Consider the following 18,776-nt stretch of genomic DNA (forward strand, 5'->3'; position numbering starts at 1 on the left):
CAGTTTATTTGGTATTTCTATTTGAGGCTGAAGATAGGTAATCTGGTGTATACTGTTAAATATGCCTATGTTCCATTACTTTATTAAATATATATATCTTAGGAATTTACTGACTTTTTTTGGGGTGTCTAGATATTTTAGAAGGCATGTAGAAAACTCATTCTAAAGCATTTGAAAGTACTTTATATATAATTAGCTATTTTATACATCAGAAATTGAGGATTTAAAGGTTAAAAAAATATTTTTTCTAGAAATCTACATTATTGGAGATATCAAAGCTGTAATCATTGTATATTTGGTGTGGTCTTTAATGAAAATGATTTTTTAAGAATTTCATTTGTATTCCAAATAAACTCATAGGAATCCCAGTTTGAAAAGCTGAAATGTTTATAAATATATAGGGTAAGTATGATTACACTCTTGCATAGTTATTAAAGAGAATATGAAAGTATCTCTTAAAAGTATGCTAATATTAGAGTTCAGATTTAGCAGTATGTTTGGACATTTTTATTGTGTGGTCATTGTGTACTTTTTCACTCTTGTCTTCCACCTTTCATCCATCATTTTATTATTTTTTTTCTGCCTTCTAATGGAGATGCTTAAACTTGAGGTAATGTGTTTTGGGGAGGCTTTATAATGTAATATTAGTAATACTTTTAATATAGCACCTTCTGTTGTCATATGGCAATTTTGTGTCTTAAGGCAATCTCAGAACTTCAAAGATATGCTCATTTTTGTTTTATTATGCAAAGTTTCAACCATCTTTAAAAGACTATTTACTAGGAAGAGTAGACTATTAATTAGGACAATAATTAAAATTCTAAAGCAGTAGCAGGATGGTTTGCTCAAAATATCTTTCCTTAATTATTTGTAATTTAAAGTTTTTAGTAAAAATTCAATCTTGAATTCAGTAGCATGGTTTCAAGGAAATGCCAACTACTTTTTAGGGTCTGATATACTGTTTCCTTAGGAACAAATATCTATTAACTGCTTGGAGATAGACTCGCTCATTTATTTAACAAGGGTTTGTTGAATGCCTTAGTGTCAGCAGGTCTTTTAAGATGTTGCTAAGACAGAGTGCCTGCTCTCATAAAGCTTATATTCCTTTGTGGAAGCCAACCAATGTATAAGTGAACCAAATCATGATAGAAAGTCAGTTAATGCTTCGTGCTATAAAGAAAAATAAAGCAGGAGGGGTGGGCAGTAGTGTAGCTGGCGATAATGTGGGACAATTTTAGATAGAATGGTCAGGGAGGGTCTCCTCAAGGAGGACATGTATGAGAAAAATGAGGTGAGCAAGAATCAGGATGAAGAATTGGGAGCAGGCATTCCTAGCAAGAGGGAGTGCAGGTGCTAAAGCCTTCAAGACCCAGGTGAGCTTGGCCTGTTCAGTAATGAAGAAAGTCAGTGTGGCTAGAGCAGAGAGCCGCCTTTGTTTGAATTTCACCCATAGTGATATCTGAAGAGGGAGTATATTTATTTGCTTTAAAATTTTGTCTTTCTTTTATCTTTATTTTTCCCAAATATAAACATAATACAAGATCATTGCAAAAGATTAAAATGATACATAATATGCAATAGAGAAAGTGAAAGCTGCCTGTAATTCACTCCCCTCCCTCCCCTTCCCCATAACTAAAGTCTACCTTTTGGTGAATACTCTTCCCATATCGTTCTTTTTTCAGCCTTAAGTAGATTGAAAAATTTTAAATGCATGCTTTTATCATTTAGAGATTCTGGTTTTAAAATATATACATATTTTGTGTACAAAGGATAAATGATATATCTAATGTCCAGTTCTTTAGGTGTTAACATTATAAAATCATTTATTAGAACATATATAAAAGTTATAAAATATAACAAGACATTTTTGGACGTATTTGCTTTGCGTTTTTCCTTGTGTAGTTTCTTCTACATGTTGGAATTTATCAGCAGGATAGATACTAATAGATGTTACACTTGACTTACTACATCTTATAAATCTCAATGTGGAATCATGGTATAGTAAGGAAATTTACTCAGAATTTGCCTTTTAATATATACTGTTATTTCTGTTTATTATGTGCTGGATACTCTGCTAAATCCTTTGATAAGATATTTACAGGTAGGGATTTAAATATGATAATTTATTTTCTTTTGTGCTATATGATTAAAACATAGTAATTTAAAATAGCCGAATTATTCCTAATGTTTCTATTAACATCCATAACGTTACTGAGATTCAAAGTTACAAATAGCAATTTGAAATGAACTAATACCTGTGTCCATGTCACGTTTACATGATCAGTTTAAGACGGTGTTGGTTATGCCTTTAGCTTAAACACAGTTGAAAATACATGAATGTTTAAACATTTCCTTCTTTGAAGTAAGTGATGTATATATCATAAATATATATCTGTTGTTATGTGTTATAACGAGACACCCTGTATAAGGTGTAACTATAAAGTAATGTGACAGATCACCTTTCAATCTTATCAGAATTGCTTCATTTACGTGAATGTTTTCCTTAAAAGGTCAGGCCATGAACATATGTCAGACATACTGTCATTCCTAAAAACATTTTTTAAACCTCTTTTAATTGACTTTTAATCCATTTGGTAACTTCTTTGGCCAAATACTTTCTGTTACTTTCAGAAAGATGATTCACCACCTTTCAAAGGTGATTTTCTGTTTTCTGTTTGCATTTATCACATTTTTAATGTAAAAAGAAAAGGCTGTGCTGTAGAAATTGGGAGAATTGTAGGCATAACTTGCATACTTTCTCTAAATTCAGGAGGATCAAAGTACAGATGTTCAAAGCCAGTAAATTCAAGTTTGCAGTTTGATGCTTACTTCAGACACATGAAGTAGGATGTCCTCTTTTCATTTCATCTATTATTAAATGAAGTTGTGCATTTCGGATAAATTTTAAAAATTGGTTTTCAGTTAAAAAGGTGGGGTGGCAGTAGGAGTGGTAGGATAAAGAACCAAGTTGAAACTTCCAAGGATTATTTCAATTTAACAACAATAGTAATGACAAAAATCTATGTAACCTTAAAACCTTTGGATGCTTTCATTTCCTTTTTCATTTTAGTTTCTCTAATTTTTTTTTTAGGCTACAATAAGCCAGCTAAGGAGTGAACTTGCCAAAGGCCCTCAGGAAGTTGCTGTATATGTGCAGGAACTACAAAAACTTAAAAGTTTAGTTAATGAATTAACACAAAAAAATCAGGTGAGAATTTAAAAACTCCGTATAGCAGTGAATTGATTTTATATCTCTTAAATTTTAACTTGCATATGTTATTTTTATATTGGCACAGTACATTGTGACTTATTCTGTTTTTTTTTTTAATTGAGGTTATGTTGGCTTATAACATTGTGAAAATTTCAGGTGTACATCATTATATTTCAGTTTCTATATAAACTGCATCGTGTTCACCACCAATAGTCTAGTTTTTATCCATCACCGTACATATGTGCCCCTTACCACTTTCACTCCCCCCTCCCTTCCCCTCTAATAACTACTAATCTGTTCTCCTTATCCATGTATTTGTTCACCTTCCACATATGAGTGAAATCATATGGTATTTGCCTTTCTATATCTGACATATTTTGCTTACCCTAATACCCTCAAGGTCCATCTGTGTTGTCACAAATGGCATGATTTTGTCTTTTTTCATGGTTGAGTAGTATTCCATTGTGTGTGCGTGTGTGTGTGTGTATATATATATATGTATACCATATCTTCTTTATGCATTCATTCATTGATGGGCACTTGGGTTGCTTCCACATCTTGGTTATTGTGCATAATGCTGTGATGAACATAAACACTCGTAAATCTTTTTGAATTGTTGATTTCATGTTCTTTGGAATAAATATCCAGTAGAGGGATAGCTGGATCATATGGTATTTATATTTTTAACTTTTTGAGAAATCTCCATACTGTTTTTCATGGTAGCTGCACCAGTTTGCTTTTCCACCAGCAGTGTGTGAGGGTTCCCTTTTCTCCACGTTGTCTCCAACATTTGTTATTTTTTTATCTTGTTAGTTATAGCCGTTCTGATGGGTGTGAAGTGATATTTCATTGTAGTTTTGATTTGCATTTCCCTAGTAATTAGTGATGCTGAACATCTTTTCATGTGCCTGTTGGCCATCTGTATATCTTCTTTGGAAAATTGTCTGTTCATATCCTCTGCTCATTTTTTGATACGGTTGTTTGTTTTTTTGTTTTTTAGCTTTATGAGTTCTTTATATATTTTGGAGATTAACCTCTTGTAGGATATATGATTCCCAGATACTTTCTCCCAGTTGTTAGGTTCTTTTTGTTTTGTACCTGATTTCCTTTACCTTGCAGGAGGTTTTTAGTCTGACGTAGTCTGGTTTGTTTATTTTTTCTTTTTTTCCCTTGTCTGAGTAGAAACAGTATTTGAAAAGATACTGCTAAGACTGATGTCAATGAGTGTACTGCCTATGTTTTCTTCTAGGACTTTTATAGTTTCAGGTCTTACCTTCAAGTCTTTAATCCACTTTGAGTTAATTTTTGTGAATGGTGTAAGATAATGATCTACTTTGATTCTTTTGCATGTGGCTGTCCAGTTTTCCCAACACCATTTATTGAAGAGACTTTCCTTTCTCTATGTTCTTGGCTCCTTTGTTAAAAATTAATTGACCATATATGCATGGGTTTATTTCTGAGCTGTCTGTTCTCTTCTGTTGGTCTATGTGTCTTTTTTTGTGCCAGTACCAGGATGTTTTGATTGCTATAGCTTTGTAGTATATTTTGAAGTTAGAGAGTGTGATAGCTACAGCTTTGTTCTTTTTTTCTCAGGATTGCTTTGGCTATTTGTGGTCTTCTGTCATTCCGTATAAGTTTTAGGATTCTTTGTTTTATTTCTCTGAAGAATGTCATTGGGATTCTGATTGGGATTGCATTGAATTTGTAGATTGCTTTAGGTAACATGGACATTTTAACTATGTATAGTCTTCCAATCCATGAACATGGAATATCTTTCCATTTCTTTATGTATTCTTTGATTTCTTTCAATAATGTCTTATAGTTTTCAGTGTATAGGTCTTTCACCTCTTCCTTGGTTAAATTTATTCCTAGGTATTTTATTCTTTTTGTTATGGTTGTAAACGGGATTGTATTTTAGACTTCTCTTTCTGCTAGTTTATTGTTAGTGTATAGAAATGCAACTGATTTTTGTATGTTGCTTTTGTATCCTGCAACTTTGCTATAGTTATTGATTATTTCTAATAGTTTTCTGGTGGATTCTGTAGGGTTTTCTATATATGGAATGATGTCATCTGCAAGCAGAGTTTTGCTTCTTCCTTCCAGTTTGGATCCCTTTTATTTCTTTTTCTTGCCTAAGTGCTCTGGCTAAAACTTCCAGTATTGTGTTGAGTAAGAGTGGTGGGAATGGGCACCCTTGTCTTGTGTTTGTGCTCAGAGGGATGGCTTTCAGTTTTCACCATTAAGTATGATGTTGGCTGTGGGTTTGTCATGTATGGCCTTTATTATGTTGAGGTACTTTCCTTCTATACCCATTTTGTTGAGTTTTTTTTTTTTTTTATCGTAAATGAATATTGGATCCTGTCAAATGCTTTCTCTGAATCTACTGAGATGATCTTGTGATTTTTATTCATAATTTTGTTAATGTGGTGTATCACATTGATTTGTGAATGTTGAACCATCCCTGCATCCTTGGAATAAATTTCACTTGATTGTGATGTATGATCCTTTCAATGTATTTCTGTATTGTGTTTGCTAATATTTTGTTGAGGATTTTTGCATCTATGTTCATCAGTGATATTGGCCTGTAATTTTTCTTTTTTGTGTTGTCCTTCCCTGGTTTTGGTGTCAGGGTAAATGTCAGCCTTAAAATGAGTTAGGAAACTTCCCATCCTCTTCAACTTTTGGGAATAATTTGAAAAAAATAAGAATTAAATCTTCTTTGAGTGTTTGGTAGAATTCATCAGAAAAGCTGTCTGGTCCTGGGCGTTTGTTTTTTGTGAGGTTTTTGGTTATTGTTTTAATCTCTTTGCTTGTGATTGGTCTATTTAGATTCTCTATTCCTTCCTGATTCAGTTTTGGGAGGTTGTATGATTCTAAGAATTTATCCATTTCTTGTAGGTTATACCATTTGTTGGTGTATAGCTTTTCATAATATTCTTTTATAATCCTTTGTATTTCTGTGGTGTCTATTGTAATTTCTTCTTTTTCGTTTCTGATTTTATTTATTTGAGTCTTCTTTTTTTTCTTATTGAGTCTGGCTAAGGGTTTATCAATATTGTTTATCTTCTCAAAGAACTAGCTCTTATTTTCATTGATTCTTTCATTTTCTTAGTCTCTGTTTCATTTATTTCTGCTTTGATTTTTATTGTTTCCTTCTTTCTGTTGCCTTTGGGTCTTGTATGTTTTTCTAGTTTGTTTAGGGATAGGGTAAGCTTATTTATTTGAGATTTTTCTTGTTTCTTGAGGTAGGCCTGTATTGCTATAAATTTCCCTCTTAGTACCACTTTTTCTGCATCCCATAAGAGTTGGTATGTTGTGTTTTCATTTTCATTTGTCTCCAGATATGTTTTGATTTCTTCATTGATCCTGTGGTTTTTCAGTAGCATGCTGTTTAGTCTCCACATATTTGTGACTTTCCTAGCTTTTTTCTTGTAGTTGGTGTCTAGTTTTATTGCTTTGTGGTCCGACAAGACACTTGAAGTGATTTCAGTCTTCTTAAATTTATTGAAGCTTGCCTGTTCTGCCAACGTATGGTCTGTCTTTGAGAATGTTTTATGTGTACTAGAGGAGAATATATATTCTGCTGTTTTTGTATGGAATTAAGCCCATCTGGTCTAGTGTTTCATTTATGGTCACTGTGTCTTTCTGTCTGGATGATCTATCCATTGACCTACTGAGGTGTTAAGGTTCCTTACTATTGTGTTGCTGGCAGTTTCTCCATTTAGTTCTATTTAAAGTTGCTTTATATACTTTGGTGCTCCTGTCAGGTACATATGTATTAGTAAATGTTATGTCTTCTTGGTGGAATGTCCATTTTATCATTATATAATTCCCCTCTTTTCCTCTCATTATCTTTTTTCTTGAAGTCTGCTTTGTTGATATAAGTATTGCTACACTACTTTCTTTTGCATGCCATTTGCTTTGAGTATCATCTTCCATCCCTTTGCTCTGAGTCTGTATTTGTCTTTAGAGCTGACATGTGTTTCTCAGAGGCAGCATATTGTTGGTATTGTTGGGTCTTGTTTTTTACTTCATCTGGCCAGTCTGTATCTTTTGATTGGTGAATTCAAGCCATTTACATTTAGAGTGGTTATTGGTATATGATGGCTTAATACAGGCATTTTATCTTTTGTTTTCCAGTTGTTCTATATTTCCATTGTTTCTTTTTCATTGTATTTCTGACTGCCATTTAAGTTTAGTGATTTTCTTTGATCATCTTCTTAGTTTTCTCTTTATTTATGAGATGTGACTCTGCTCTGATTATTTGTTCTGTGGTTACTATGAGGTTTGTAGAAAAGATCTCATATATTTTGTACAAAAGATCTTGTATAAAAGATCTTGATGAGATAATCCTTTTTCTGATAGCATCTTTTCTCCATTAGCCTATGCAGGTTCTATCCCACTCCTCTTCCTCTTCTATTTTTTTGTTGTTACAAGTTACTCCTTTTCGTATAGTGAATTTGTGACCAAATTGAAGTGTTTATAGTTATTTTTGATGCTTTCTTTCCCTTTATCCTTTATGTTATAATTAAGTGTTTGCTAATGTATTCTGATAGAGAGCTGCATTTTCCTGATTTTTTGTTTATCTCCTTGCTCAAAGCTTTGTAAACCTTTACCTTTTTGTTTCATGTAGGAGGGCTCCCTTCAACATTTCTTGTAGGGCAGGTCTGTTGGCAATGAATTTACTCAGTTTTTGTTTGTCTGGGAAAGTTTTTATTTCTCCGTCATACCTGAAGGATAATTTTGCTGGGTAGGGTATTCTTGGCTGACAGTTTTTGTCTTTCAGTATTGTGAATATGTCATTCCACTCCCTCTTACCTTATAAGATTTCTGCTGAGAAATTCTCCAAAAGCCTGTTGGTGGGTTCCTTTGTAGGTTATTTTCTTCTGTCTTGCTGCCCTTAATATTTTTTCTTTGTAATTGACTTTTGACAGTTTGAATATCATATGCCTTGAAGAATGTCTTTTTGCATTAATGTAATTAGGAGTTCTATTAGCTTTGTGTACTTGCATATCCAGTTCTTTCCCCAGGTTTAGGAAGTTCTCAGCTATTATTTTGTTGAATAAGCTCTTGCTAATTCTCTCCTTCATAAGGTCTACTCTATTTTTAATGCTTTATGCATTATTTTTTATCTCATTAATTACTTTCTTCATATTCCAGAATTTGTTTTCTTTTTACAGCTTCATTCTCTTTGGTGAGATATTCCTTCTCTTCATTAATTTTATCCCTGAGTTCATTGAACTGTATGAGTTTCTTGTAACTCATTGAGTTTCTTTATGACAGAACTTTTGAATTCTCTGTTAGTTATATTGTAATCTTCTGTGATTTCAAGTTTGATTTCTGGAGAGTTATCATTTTCCTTCTGTTCTGCTGTGTTACTGTAGTTCTTCATGGTGTTTGATGAATTGATCCTCTGCTGGCACATTTGTGGTAGTAATCACCATTTTTTTGTTTGTGTACGGCTTTGGTTACTGTGGTTCTTGTAACCTGGGTCTCATATTCCTCCACTGGCTGTCTGCAGGCTTGGATGCTGTTGTCCTGTGCACCACTTGCGCTGCTGTTCCCCAGTTGTCTGGGGGTGCTGGTTTCATCACCAGGGGTGCTGGTTTCACAGGTTTGCTGTTGCTGTTGAGGGCCTGGAGACCCAGGGACTTGTGTGCAGTTCCTGCTGCTGGTGGAGTTGGTCTGGAGGGTGCGTCACCCTCAGGGCTTGGTCTCCCCTCCTGTCTGCTTGCAGTTGTGTGGATCAGGCTGCTGCTGCTCCACCAACTGTCACAGGTCAGGGACCCCAGTGCACCACTGCCACTGCCGCATGGGCATTTGCATGCGTAAGTGGGCTGCTGCCAGCTGTGTATTTTTTTTTTAGTGTTAAGTATATTCACAATGGTATGCCACCAATTTCGGGAACTTTTTTCATCTTGCAGCACTGAAACTCTGTACTCATTAAGCAGCTCCCCATTCACTGCCTTCCCCTCCCCCCACCATTCTACTTTCTATATCTATGAATTTACTGTTCTAAGTTAAATCATTTAAGTTTACAGTATTTGTCTTTTTGTGCCTGGTTTATTTCACATAGCAAATATCTTCAAGGTTCACCCATGTTGTAGCATATGTCAGAATTTCCTTTCTTTTTTGTTTTTTTTGAGGAAGATTAACCCTGTGCTAACACCTGCCACCAATCTTCCTCTTTTTGCTGAGGAAGACTGGCCCTGAGCTAACATCCGAGCCTGTCTTCCTCTACTTTATATGTGGGATGCCTGCCACAGCATGGCTTGACAAGCAATGTGTAGGTCTGCACCTGGCATCTGAACTGGTGAACCCTGGGCTGCTGAAGTGGAACATGCAAGCTTAATCACTGCACCACCCAGGTGGCTCCAGAATTTCCTTCCTTTAAGGCTGAATAATATTCTGTTGTATGTGTATATCATATTATCTATTCATATGTTGATGTCGATTGCTTCCATCTTTTTCCTATTATGAATAGTGCTCCTGTGTTCATTGGTATACAGAAATCTCTTGGAGACCCTGCTTTCAATTCTTTTGGGTATATACCCATATGTAGAATTGCTGGATCATATGGTGATTCTGTTCTCATTCTTTTTGATAAAATCACCATACTACTCACCATTCTGAGGAGATCACCATAGTAGCTGTATCCTTTTACGTTCTCAAAAATTGTACACCGGGATTCTACAATTTTTCCACATTCTTGCCAACATTTATTTTCTGCTTTTTTTTAGCCATCCTAATGAATGTAAGGTGATATCTCATCCTGGTTAATTTACATGTCTAATGATTAGGATGTAGAGCATCTTTTCATTTGCTTCTTAGACATATAATTTTAATTGAGTTGTTTATTTTTTGTTGGTGAGTTGTGGTTCTTTATGTTTTGGATGTGTTAATCCCTTAGCAGATATATGGTTTACAGCTATTTTCTCTCATTTCTTTGGTTGGCTTTTTACTGTTGATATTGTCTTTTTGTAAAAGAAAAACACTCCTCCTGTGTCTCATCTGCTCTCAATATTCTGCTACAGCTTCACTTCTGACACAGACGTGTGGGTGTTCCACACATCAACACTTCTGTGACACCAGCTGGCTGTCCTACAGTTTAACTCAGTTCTGATGCTATTTACTTGCAGATAGCATGGATTCCACAGATTAAGGGTTCATTTCCACAAAACTGCTCCCTACCCACACACACACTTCAGACATCAATTGAAAGTCCAGCTTGCTACCTTACTTCTCATCAACTGGCTTTAAATGGGAGGTTCCCATAACCCCTTTCTTGGGTTTAATTAATTTGCTAGAGTGACTCACAGAACTCAGGGATACATTTTACTTACTAGATTACTGGTTTATTATAAAAGACTTTTTAGGGGAGGAAGAGCTATTCCTGTACCCTCTAGGTCCTCATGGCTGGTCTAAGAATTAAATTGATGTGAGACAGAATGATAGGATGAAATCAAACAAAAGTTCAATAACATGCATACATGGGAGATACCCAGGAAAACTGAGTAACTTGCCAAAATGGCTGAAGCCACCACAGTAACTACCATCTTCAGCTAAAGACAAAGGAGGATGTAGGGGATAGTAGGTTGGGACTCGAAAGGGGAGGCAGCGATTCACATGAAGACGAAAAAACAAATGTTGGGTAAACAGATGTTTGCCTTGCAAAAAAAAAAAAAAAATAGGATAGGGAGAGAACTTTGATTAGATGGGCCTTGTTAGGTTCCTCCCTGTGTGCCACACCTAGAGTTATCTATGGTGATTGCTCCTTCTTGGGACAGACCTTCTGTTTTAATTTCTTTTAGGTAGTTAGGGGGAAGGTCAAAGTACTTTTTCAGAGTCTTTTGTTCTTAAAAATAAGCCAAAGAGAGACATTTTGGGGTGGCAAATTCTTATCCCCCACAACTTTAGCTCAAGAACAGCCAGATGGAAGAGATGCATAGGGCAGGATATGTGGGAAAGGGTGTGGACACACTCCATTTGGTCCGTGCTTCTCTGGGCACACTCTATGTATTCACCAACCCAGAATCTCTCCAAACCCTGTCCTTTGAGGTTTTTATGGAGGTTTTGTTACATAGGCATGATTGATTAAATCATTGGCCATTGGTGATTAATTCAACCTCCCATCCCTTTACCCTCCCTAGAGGTGGGGGGTGGGCCTGGAAGTTCCACCTCTGTAATCTGGATTGGTTCCCCTGGCAACCAGCCCCAACCCTTAGGGGCTTTTGAAAAATCACCTGATTAACATAAACTCATAGGTGGTTGAAAGGGGCTTGTTGAAAATAACAAAAGACAACTTTATTTCTCTTATTACATAGGAAATTCCAAGTGTTTTAGGACTCTGTTCCAGAAATGAGGATGAAGACCAAATGTAGATTTCTTGTTATAAATCACAATGTCACACCTTTTATGCACAGAAGTTTTTAATTTGATGTAATCCAATTTATCTATTTTTACTTTTGTTGCCTGGGCTTTTGGTGTCATATTCAAGGAATCATTGCCCAATCCAATGTCATGAAGTATTTCCCCCATGTTTTCTTCTAATAGTTTTATAGTTTCAGGTCTTGTGTTTAGGTTTTTGATACATTCGGAGTTTCTTTTAATAGTGCAAGGTAAGGTTCCCGTTTCATTCTTTTGCGTATGAATATCCAGTTTTCCCAGCACCATTTGTTGAAAAGACTGTTCTTTCCCTATTGAATGGTCTTGGCACCCTTGTTGAAAGTCATTTGACCAGGTATGTGAGTGTTTATTTCTGGGCTCTCTTTTCTTATTCTGTTGATCTGTAGGCCTGTCTTTATGCTAATACTACATTGTTTTGAGTAGTGTAGCTTTTAATAAGTTTTGAAATCAGGAACTGTGAGACCTCCAACTTTATTCTTTATTCTGTATTTTGTGATGTTAATATTTTCCTCTTTGTTTCTTTATAGATGAGCAAGAGATAATATTTTTTGGGCAAAGTAGGTATTAGTTGTCAACCTACAAAACTAGAAACCAGTTTGAAAGACAAAGCATTTATTTGGGGTCAAAGAATTGCAATTTGGGGAGCACAAATTCAGACAGAAACCCAAGTAGTGTCCCGATTACAGGAGAGGGGCTCAGGGTTTTTATGGGAAACAAAGGAGGATGAGATGAGGTGTATTAAAGAAGAGTTCATTGGTGCTAGATAAGGTAAGGCCAGTTTTGTACTTTGTAGATTGGCTTGAGATTCAGTCATCAGGCAAAGGGCTGGATTGGTAGGTACTTCATTAATTGGTTAGTGATCCAGTCGTCAGCAAAGCCTAGGTCTGTCAGTCCTTACAGAGGATATTCTTGTCATTAGTGACTTCTTCAAATGTTGGTGCTTTGGTCTAGTTTACAAGATAAAGAAAACAAGATGCGCAAGACAATTCCTCTGACGTGGCTACTCCGGCTTTATTTTAATATGGCTCCACTCATGTCATCTTTCACGTGGTATCAGTACTTTTTTTCATGTCTTTATCCTTCTGGTGGTGGGGGAATAGGGAGTTATTAAACTCTTTATTCAAAAGTATGGTGAATTTGTTGGCTTTGCTTTAATAACTTGGACTTAATATTTTGGTGAAATATAACAGAAAAAATCAGGAAAGAAAACATGGTAGAAGGGGAAAAAGAGATAAGTGTAAATATTAAGCTGTAAATATTAAGTGTAAATATTAGGCTGTAAATATTAAGCCTCTTGCCAGCAGCTAGGTGAACAAGGTTGGAAGCAGATCCTCCTCTTGTTAAGTATTCAGAGACTGCAGCTCTGGCCCGGAGCTTACTACAGCCTCATGAGAGACTGAGGGAGAACCAGCCAGCCAAGCTGCTTCTGGATTCCTGACTCTCAGAAACTCTGTGAGATAACAGATATGATTTTAAGCTGCTAAGTTTTGGGGTGATTTGTTGCTTGTGCCCTTGGCCAACAGTCCTCAAACTTCTTGATCTCAGGGCTGCTTTACATTCTCAAAATTGTTACGGATCCTGAAGAGCTTTTGTTTTTTTGGGTTATATCTATAGATAGTTACCATACTAGAAATTAAACCCTAAATTTAAAAAATGTTATTTATTTTAAAAACATAAGCTATTAAATGTTAACATAAATACCATTTCTTATGAAAAATGACTGTATTTTCCAAAACAAAAGAACAGTGGTGGAGTTTTACGTTTTTGCAAACCTCTTTAATATCCAGCTTAATATAAGACAGATGGATTCTTGTATCTGTTTTTACATTTAATCTGTTGTGATATCATTGAAGTGTATGAAGAAAATTCAGGCTCACAGATGCACAGTTGGTAAAGGGAGGAATATCTTAATAGCCTTTTCAGATAATTGTATCTATTTTTATTTGATACTATACTGAAACTAGATAAGTTATAGTCTCTCAAAAGTTAGCTACAATGTAGAATCTGAAACCATATCAGTACAATTTTTGTACTTTGTAATATTAAAATTCATTTCTCTGTCTCCCATTTGAGGATATCTTTCCTGTGCGTGATTTTGTAACAGTCGTGCATTAGTCATGTGGAAAATATTGGTTCACTGAGTTATGCAGATCTTCCAAATATTAACACTTTTCATTGTTCAGTATAAGAGTAATCACATTTGTCAATATCACCATCAAGCTCATGGTGGTGGATATAAGTTTTCCAAAATTCTAAGCTTCATATGAAAGCTTGAATTTTATCATTGACAACAGGTGCTCTCAGTTCTATTCTTTGAAGTGACATGTTCTCTTCCAACTCAGGTCTGAATAATCACAGTTTTTCTGTCATTCTTTCTGGTAAAAATTGTGTTTCATGAATAAAAAAGCTACTAGCTCAGTTTACAATTCAATCAAATAAATGCATTTCCATGTGACAATTATATTATTCTTTGGTATGCAGCAGAAGTGATCTATTCATACCTTCTATTTTTTCACCCTGTTTTTCTTTTTCCTTGCTGATACAAATATTGCAACCATGAACATTCACATGCAAATCTCATGCATTTCTGCAAGAATTTCTCTGTTATATACTCCCAAGTGAAATTGCTGGGTTGGAAGCATGTAAACTACACACATGCTTAAATTGACTCACAGACCCCAAACTATTTTCCAAAGTAATTATACCAGTTTGGCATTGTCCATTTCTCTATCAACTCTTGATTCTGACTGGTTTTTAAAATTTAACTTTTTTGTGGCTTATGAAAACCTCTGTGCCTCCCTTCCTCTTTTTTTCCTCCTGTCAAACTGTACATAGAAAACATCTACATACAATTTAGTTTTATGTTCGTCCCTCAGTTTGATATTTAATTTCTTTGAGATTGGAGTTGACCTTCTACCTCTTGGAAACTGACCAGGATGTGTACATGCAGTGGATGATTATGATCAGTGTAAGTTATTATGTGTTTTGGAAACATTAAACTATTAATAAGGGACATGATTTGACATTGATAGCCTAAAATTTATAGTCAGGTAATGAAACACAGATTGTATACACACACACACATTATTAAAGGAAGTACTATGGCTATTTTATGAATAATACATGGAATCAAGATGGTTTAGTATGTTAAAATTGGAATTTCTTTTTTTTATTTTTGAAGATCTAATTGACTTTATTAAATGATTTATGAACTGGGCAGCCTCTAGCAACTAGAACGGAGCTCCCCAAAATTGAAATATTTTTTATTAGGGGATAATCGAATTTTCTACTACTCTTAATAATACTTACATAAGTATAAGACTTCACAATTTTTTTTTCCAAAGTGTTTTTCTGTTTAGGATTTGCTCACCAGTTAGAGCAAGTAGAAAGGTGCATCTGCCTTTTTTTATTATCCTTGCTATCTGCCTCCCCCATTCCTCCTCACCCCGTGTCCTGGGCAAACCATAATTGTTGAAATGGTGATATTCAAGTGTTTTGAATTTGGAGATCTCTGTATATGGTTTTTTTTCATTTTGGTGAGGAAAACTGGCCCAGAACTAACATCTGTGCCAGTCTTCCTCTATTTTGTATGTGGGACGCCACCGCAGCATGGCTTGAGCAGTGTGTACGTCCTCGCCTAGGATCCAAATCTGTGAACCTTAGGCTGCTACACCACCGGGCCGGCCCCTGTATATGGTCTTTTGAAGGCTATTACATAAAATGCCTTGGGAAGCTTTTGTGGGTCATAGGCAGCATCTAGGTGGATGGATAACATTATAATATATAATGAATGGAAAAAATAATTGCTTTTGTGCTAATGTCAAGATTTTCAGCATTAAACCAGTGTTTTGTAATTAATAGCTTTGAAAACTTAAAAAACAAAGGGCAATATTGAAGAAACTTCCTTCTTAACTTCTAATAAGAATTATATTCTGATGCTTAAACAAAATTCTGCAGCTCAATTTAACTATTTCCATGTAAATTCTGAACAAAATCATATGCTTATTTATAGCTACTAGTATAATATAGGTCATTGTAAGAGACTGAGTTATTTTTTTGGGTCTCACTTCTCACATCTTCTCAGCCCTTCATTGCTCTCCCCTTCCCAGTAGTAAGATGCTCATAGGCTAAAACAGTAGCCAGATATGGCAAGTAGTTATATTGCTGTGTTTTACCGCTGTATTGCAAAGTGGTAAATTGATATGAACAGTGTAGTACAGTGGTCAAAGACATGTGTAAATCCCAGCTTTGCCACTGACTGGCTGTGACACTCAACCTCTCAAAGTCTCTTTCCTCTTCTGCTGAAACCCATTTGCCTCTTAGGATTGATATGAATATTAAATAAATTAATAGATGTTAAAGTGCTTAGACCAGGGGCGGGCCCCATGGCTGAGTGGTGAAGTTCGCACACTCCGCTTCGGCAGCCCAGTGTTTCGCTGGTTCGGATCCTGGGCGTGGACATGGCACTGCTCGTCAAGCCATGCTGAGGCGGTGTCCCACATAGCGCAACCAGAGGCAATCACAACTAGAATATACAACTATGTACTGGAGGGCTTTGGGAAGAAGAAGAAGAAGGAAAGAAAGAAGATTGGCAACAGATGTTAGCTCAGGGCCAATCTTTAAAAAAAAATAGTGCTTAGACCAGTGTGTAGGTTTTACTAAGTGCCTCAGTGAATATTTTTTATTGTTTTTATTTGGTAAGTGTTGTGATAACAGGGTTGGATCAAGACCAAGGTGGAAGTTTTCCTAACTTACTGCCTAGTAAACCTGGAAGGGCTTTTGTAGAAGACAGAGCTTTTTAGCATAGTGTTTAAGGTTGCTAAGGAGCATTTCACATGGCTGAGGGGTTAATGGCATTTCATTTTGAGAGCTAGATATGGGAAATATTGGAGCACAAAATATGAGATGTTGGAAGGCTACAGGTAGTTCACTTTGTTCTTTCTCACCAAACTGTTTTGAGGAACAAATGAGATGAGATCCTTGAAACCACTTTGTAAACTATCAGGCATTAAAAAATGCCGTTCTTTACCATGTCTATTTGGGTAAGGGAAACAAAAGAAAAAGTTAACAAATGGGACTACATCAGACTAAAAAACTTCTGCAAAAGCAAAGAAATCATGAACAAAACGGAAAGACAACCCCCCAACTAGGAGAGAATATTTGCAAATCATTTATCAGACAATGGGTTGATCTCCAAAGTATATAAAGAACTCATACAACTCAACCAAAAAAAAAACAACCTGATCAAAAAATGGGCAGAGGATATGAACAGACGTTTTTCCAAGGAAGATACACAGATGGCCAACAGATACATGAAAAGTTGCTCAACATCACTAATTATTAGGGAAATGCATATCAAAACTACAATGAGATATCACCTTATACCCGTCAGAATGGCTACAATTACCAAGACAAAAAACAACAAATGTTGGAGAAGATGTGGGGAAAAGGGAACCCTCATACATTGCTTGTGGTAATGCAAGCTGGTGCAGCCACTATGGAAAACAGTATGGAAGTTCCTCAAAAAACTGAAAATAGAAATACTGTACAACCAAGCTATCCCACTACTGGGTATCTACCCAAACAACTTGAAATCAACAATCCAAAGTAACATATGTACCCCTATGTTCATTGCAGCACTATTAACAGTAGCCAAGACATGGAAACAATCCAAGTGCCCATTGACTGATGATTGGATAGAGAAGATGTGGTATATATATCAATGAAATACTACTCAGCCATAAAAAAAAAAGACACAATCATCCCATTTGCAACAACATGGATGGACCTGGAGGGTATTATGCTAAGCGAAATGAGCCAGACTGAGAAAGACAAACACCATATGATTTCACTCATGTGGAATATAAACAAACACATGGATGAGGAAAACAGTTCAGTGGTTACCAGGGGAAGGGGAGTGGGAGGTGGGCACAGGGGTTGAAGGGGAGCACTTATAATGGTTGATGGACAAGAAATAATGTACAACTGAAATTTCACAATGATGTAAACTATTATGAACTCAATTAAAAAAAAATGCCATTCTTTTTGCATTCATTCTCATTACCTGGACAAGCAACAAGGGAATACTGGAGCATCATACAGGGAAAAATTGTCTTTGTAAGAAAATCTGTTGAGAAAACAATTGGTGAGAAAATCAAAAGAGGACTGGACATTTGGAAGGAAAGAATTTTGCTTACTCATTGATAATTGTATTATGAGTTAGGCTTACCATTCATTTTATAATTTAAACTTGGATGGGATATATGTTGAGGAGCACAGATTGAATCACTGAGTGTTTAAATTGTGTTGTGAAACATTTATTGGACTTAGGGGGCCAGTCTGGTGGCATAGTGGTTGAGTTTGTGTGCTCCACTTCAGCATCCGGGGGGTCTGCTGGTTTGGATCCTCGGTGTGGACCTGCATACCCTGCATCAAGCCAAGCTGTGGTGGTGTCTGACGTACAAAATAGAGGAAGACTGGCACGGATGTTAGCTCAGGGCCAATCTTCCTTACCAAAAAAGCAAAAAGCAAAAAACAAGACAAAACAAAATTAATTGGACTTAGAATCATAATATGTGACTGTGTCACTTGGCCGAGTCATATCAGGTTCTTTCGACTTCAGCTTCCTCATCCATACGATGGGGATGATAATGTCTATCTTGTATTTTGTTGTAAGGATTAATATGGAGAAGTGAAAGTGCAATTATTATTTTCTTTAGTGGATTCTACTGTACTTTAAAAAAAAATCAATCTTCAAAAACCATGTATTCACTGTACTGTTTTGCTTGAGATTCTATGGGAAGACCATAAAAGGAATGAAAAGTTTGTGGTAACTAAGTATAGTTAGCCTTTTCCATGTAAAAGTTATATGGTGTGAGTGGATTAGGTTCTTTTAAAAAGAGTGGTTCAGGTTCTTTTAAAGAAAATTGAATTATCCCTCATCTGTGCAATAAAGCAGGTAGATTTTGATTAATTTTTAGGACAAGTGAATTCTAAAGAGTCAACATTTGTTCTGCATTTTTGCGTTTTAAAGAGTGAAGCTGTCTGAGGGATCATTTATGTGTAGAACTGGCGGAATTACTTGGTCAGTTTGTAAGCAAGCCTGTGGAGAAGATGACTCACTAACTCAGTACTAGCCTTGATTTTTGTAGCATGTTTT

At 35.8% G+C, this 18,776-nt stretch overlaps 1 protein-coding gene across 3 annotated transcripts in view; it reads left to right on the top strand.

Moving 5' to 3' along the window:
- Positions 1-18,776, top strand: part of EEA1 (early endosome antigen 1) — a 157,162-nt gene that overhangs the window by 49,048 nt on the left and 89,338 nt on the right. For all 3 annotated transcript variants that reach the window (XM_046646282.1, XM_046646281.1, XM_046646283.1), the window contains one exon: positions 3,092-3,208. In XM_046646282.1, the coding sequence (XP_046502238.1) occupies positions 3,092-3,208 (117 nt within the window). The remainder of the gene's footprint in view (positions 1-3,091; positions 3,209-18,776) is intronic.

This window comes from Equus quagga, chromosome 19 (genome assembly GCF_021613505.1).
Source record: "Equus quagga isolate Etosha38 chromosome 19, UCLA_HA_Equagga_1.0, whole genome shotgun sequence".
Lineage (NCBI taxonomy): Eukaryota > Metazoa > Chordata > Mammalia > Perissodactyla > Equidae > Equus > Equus quagga.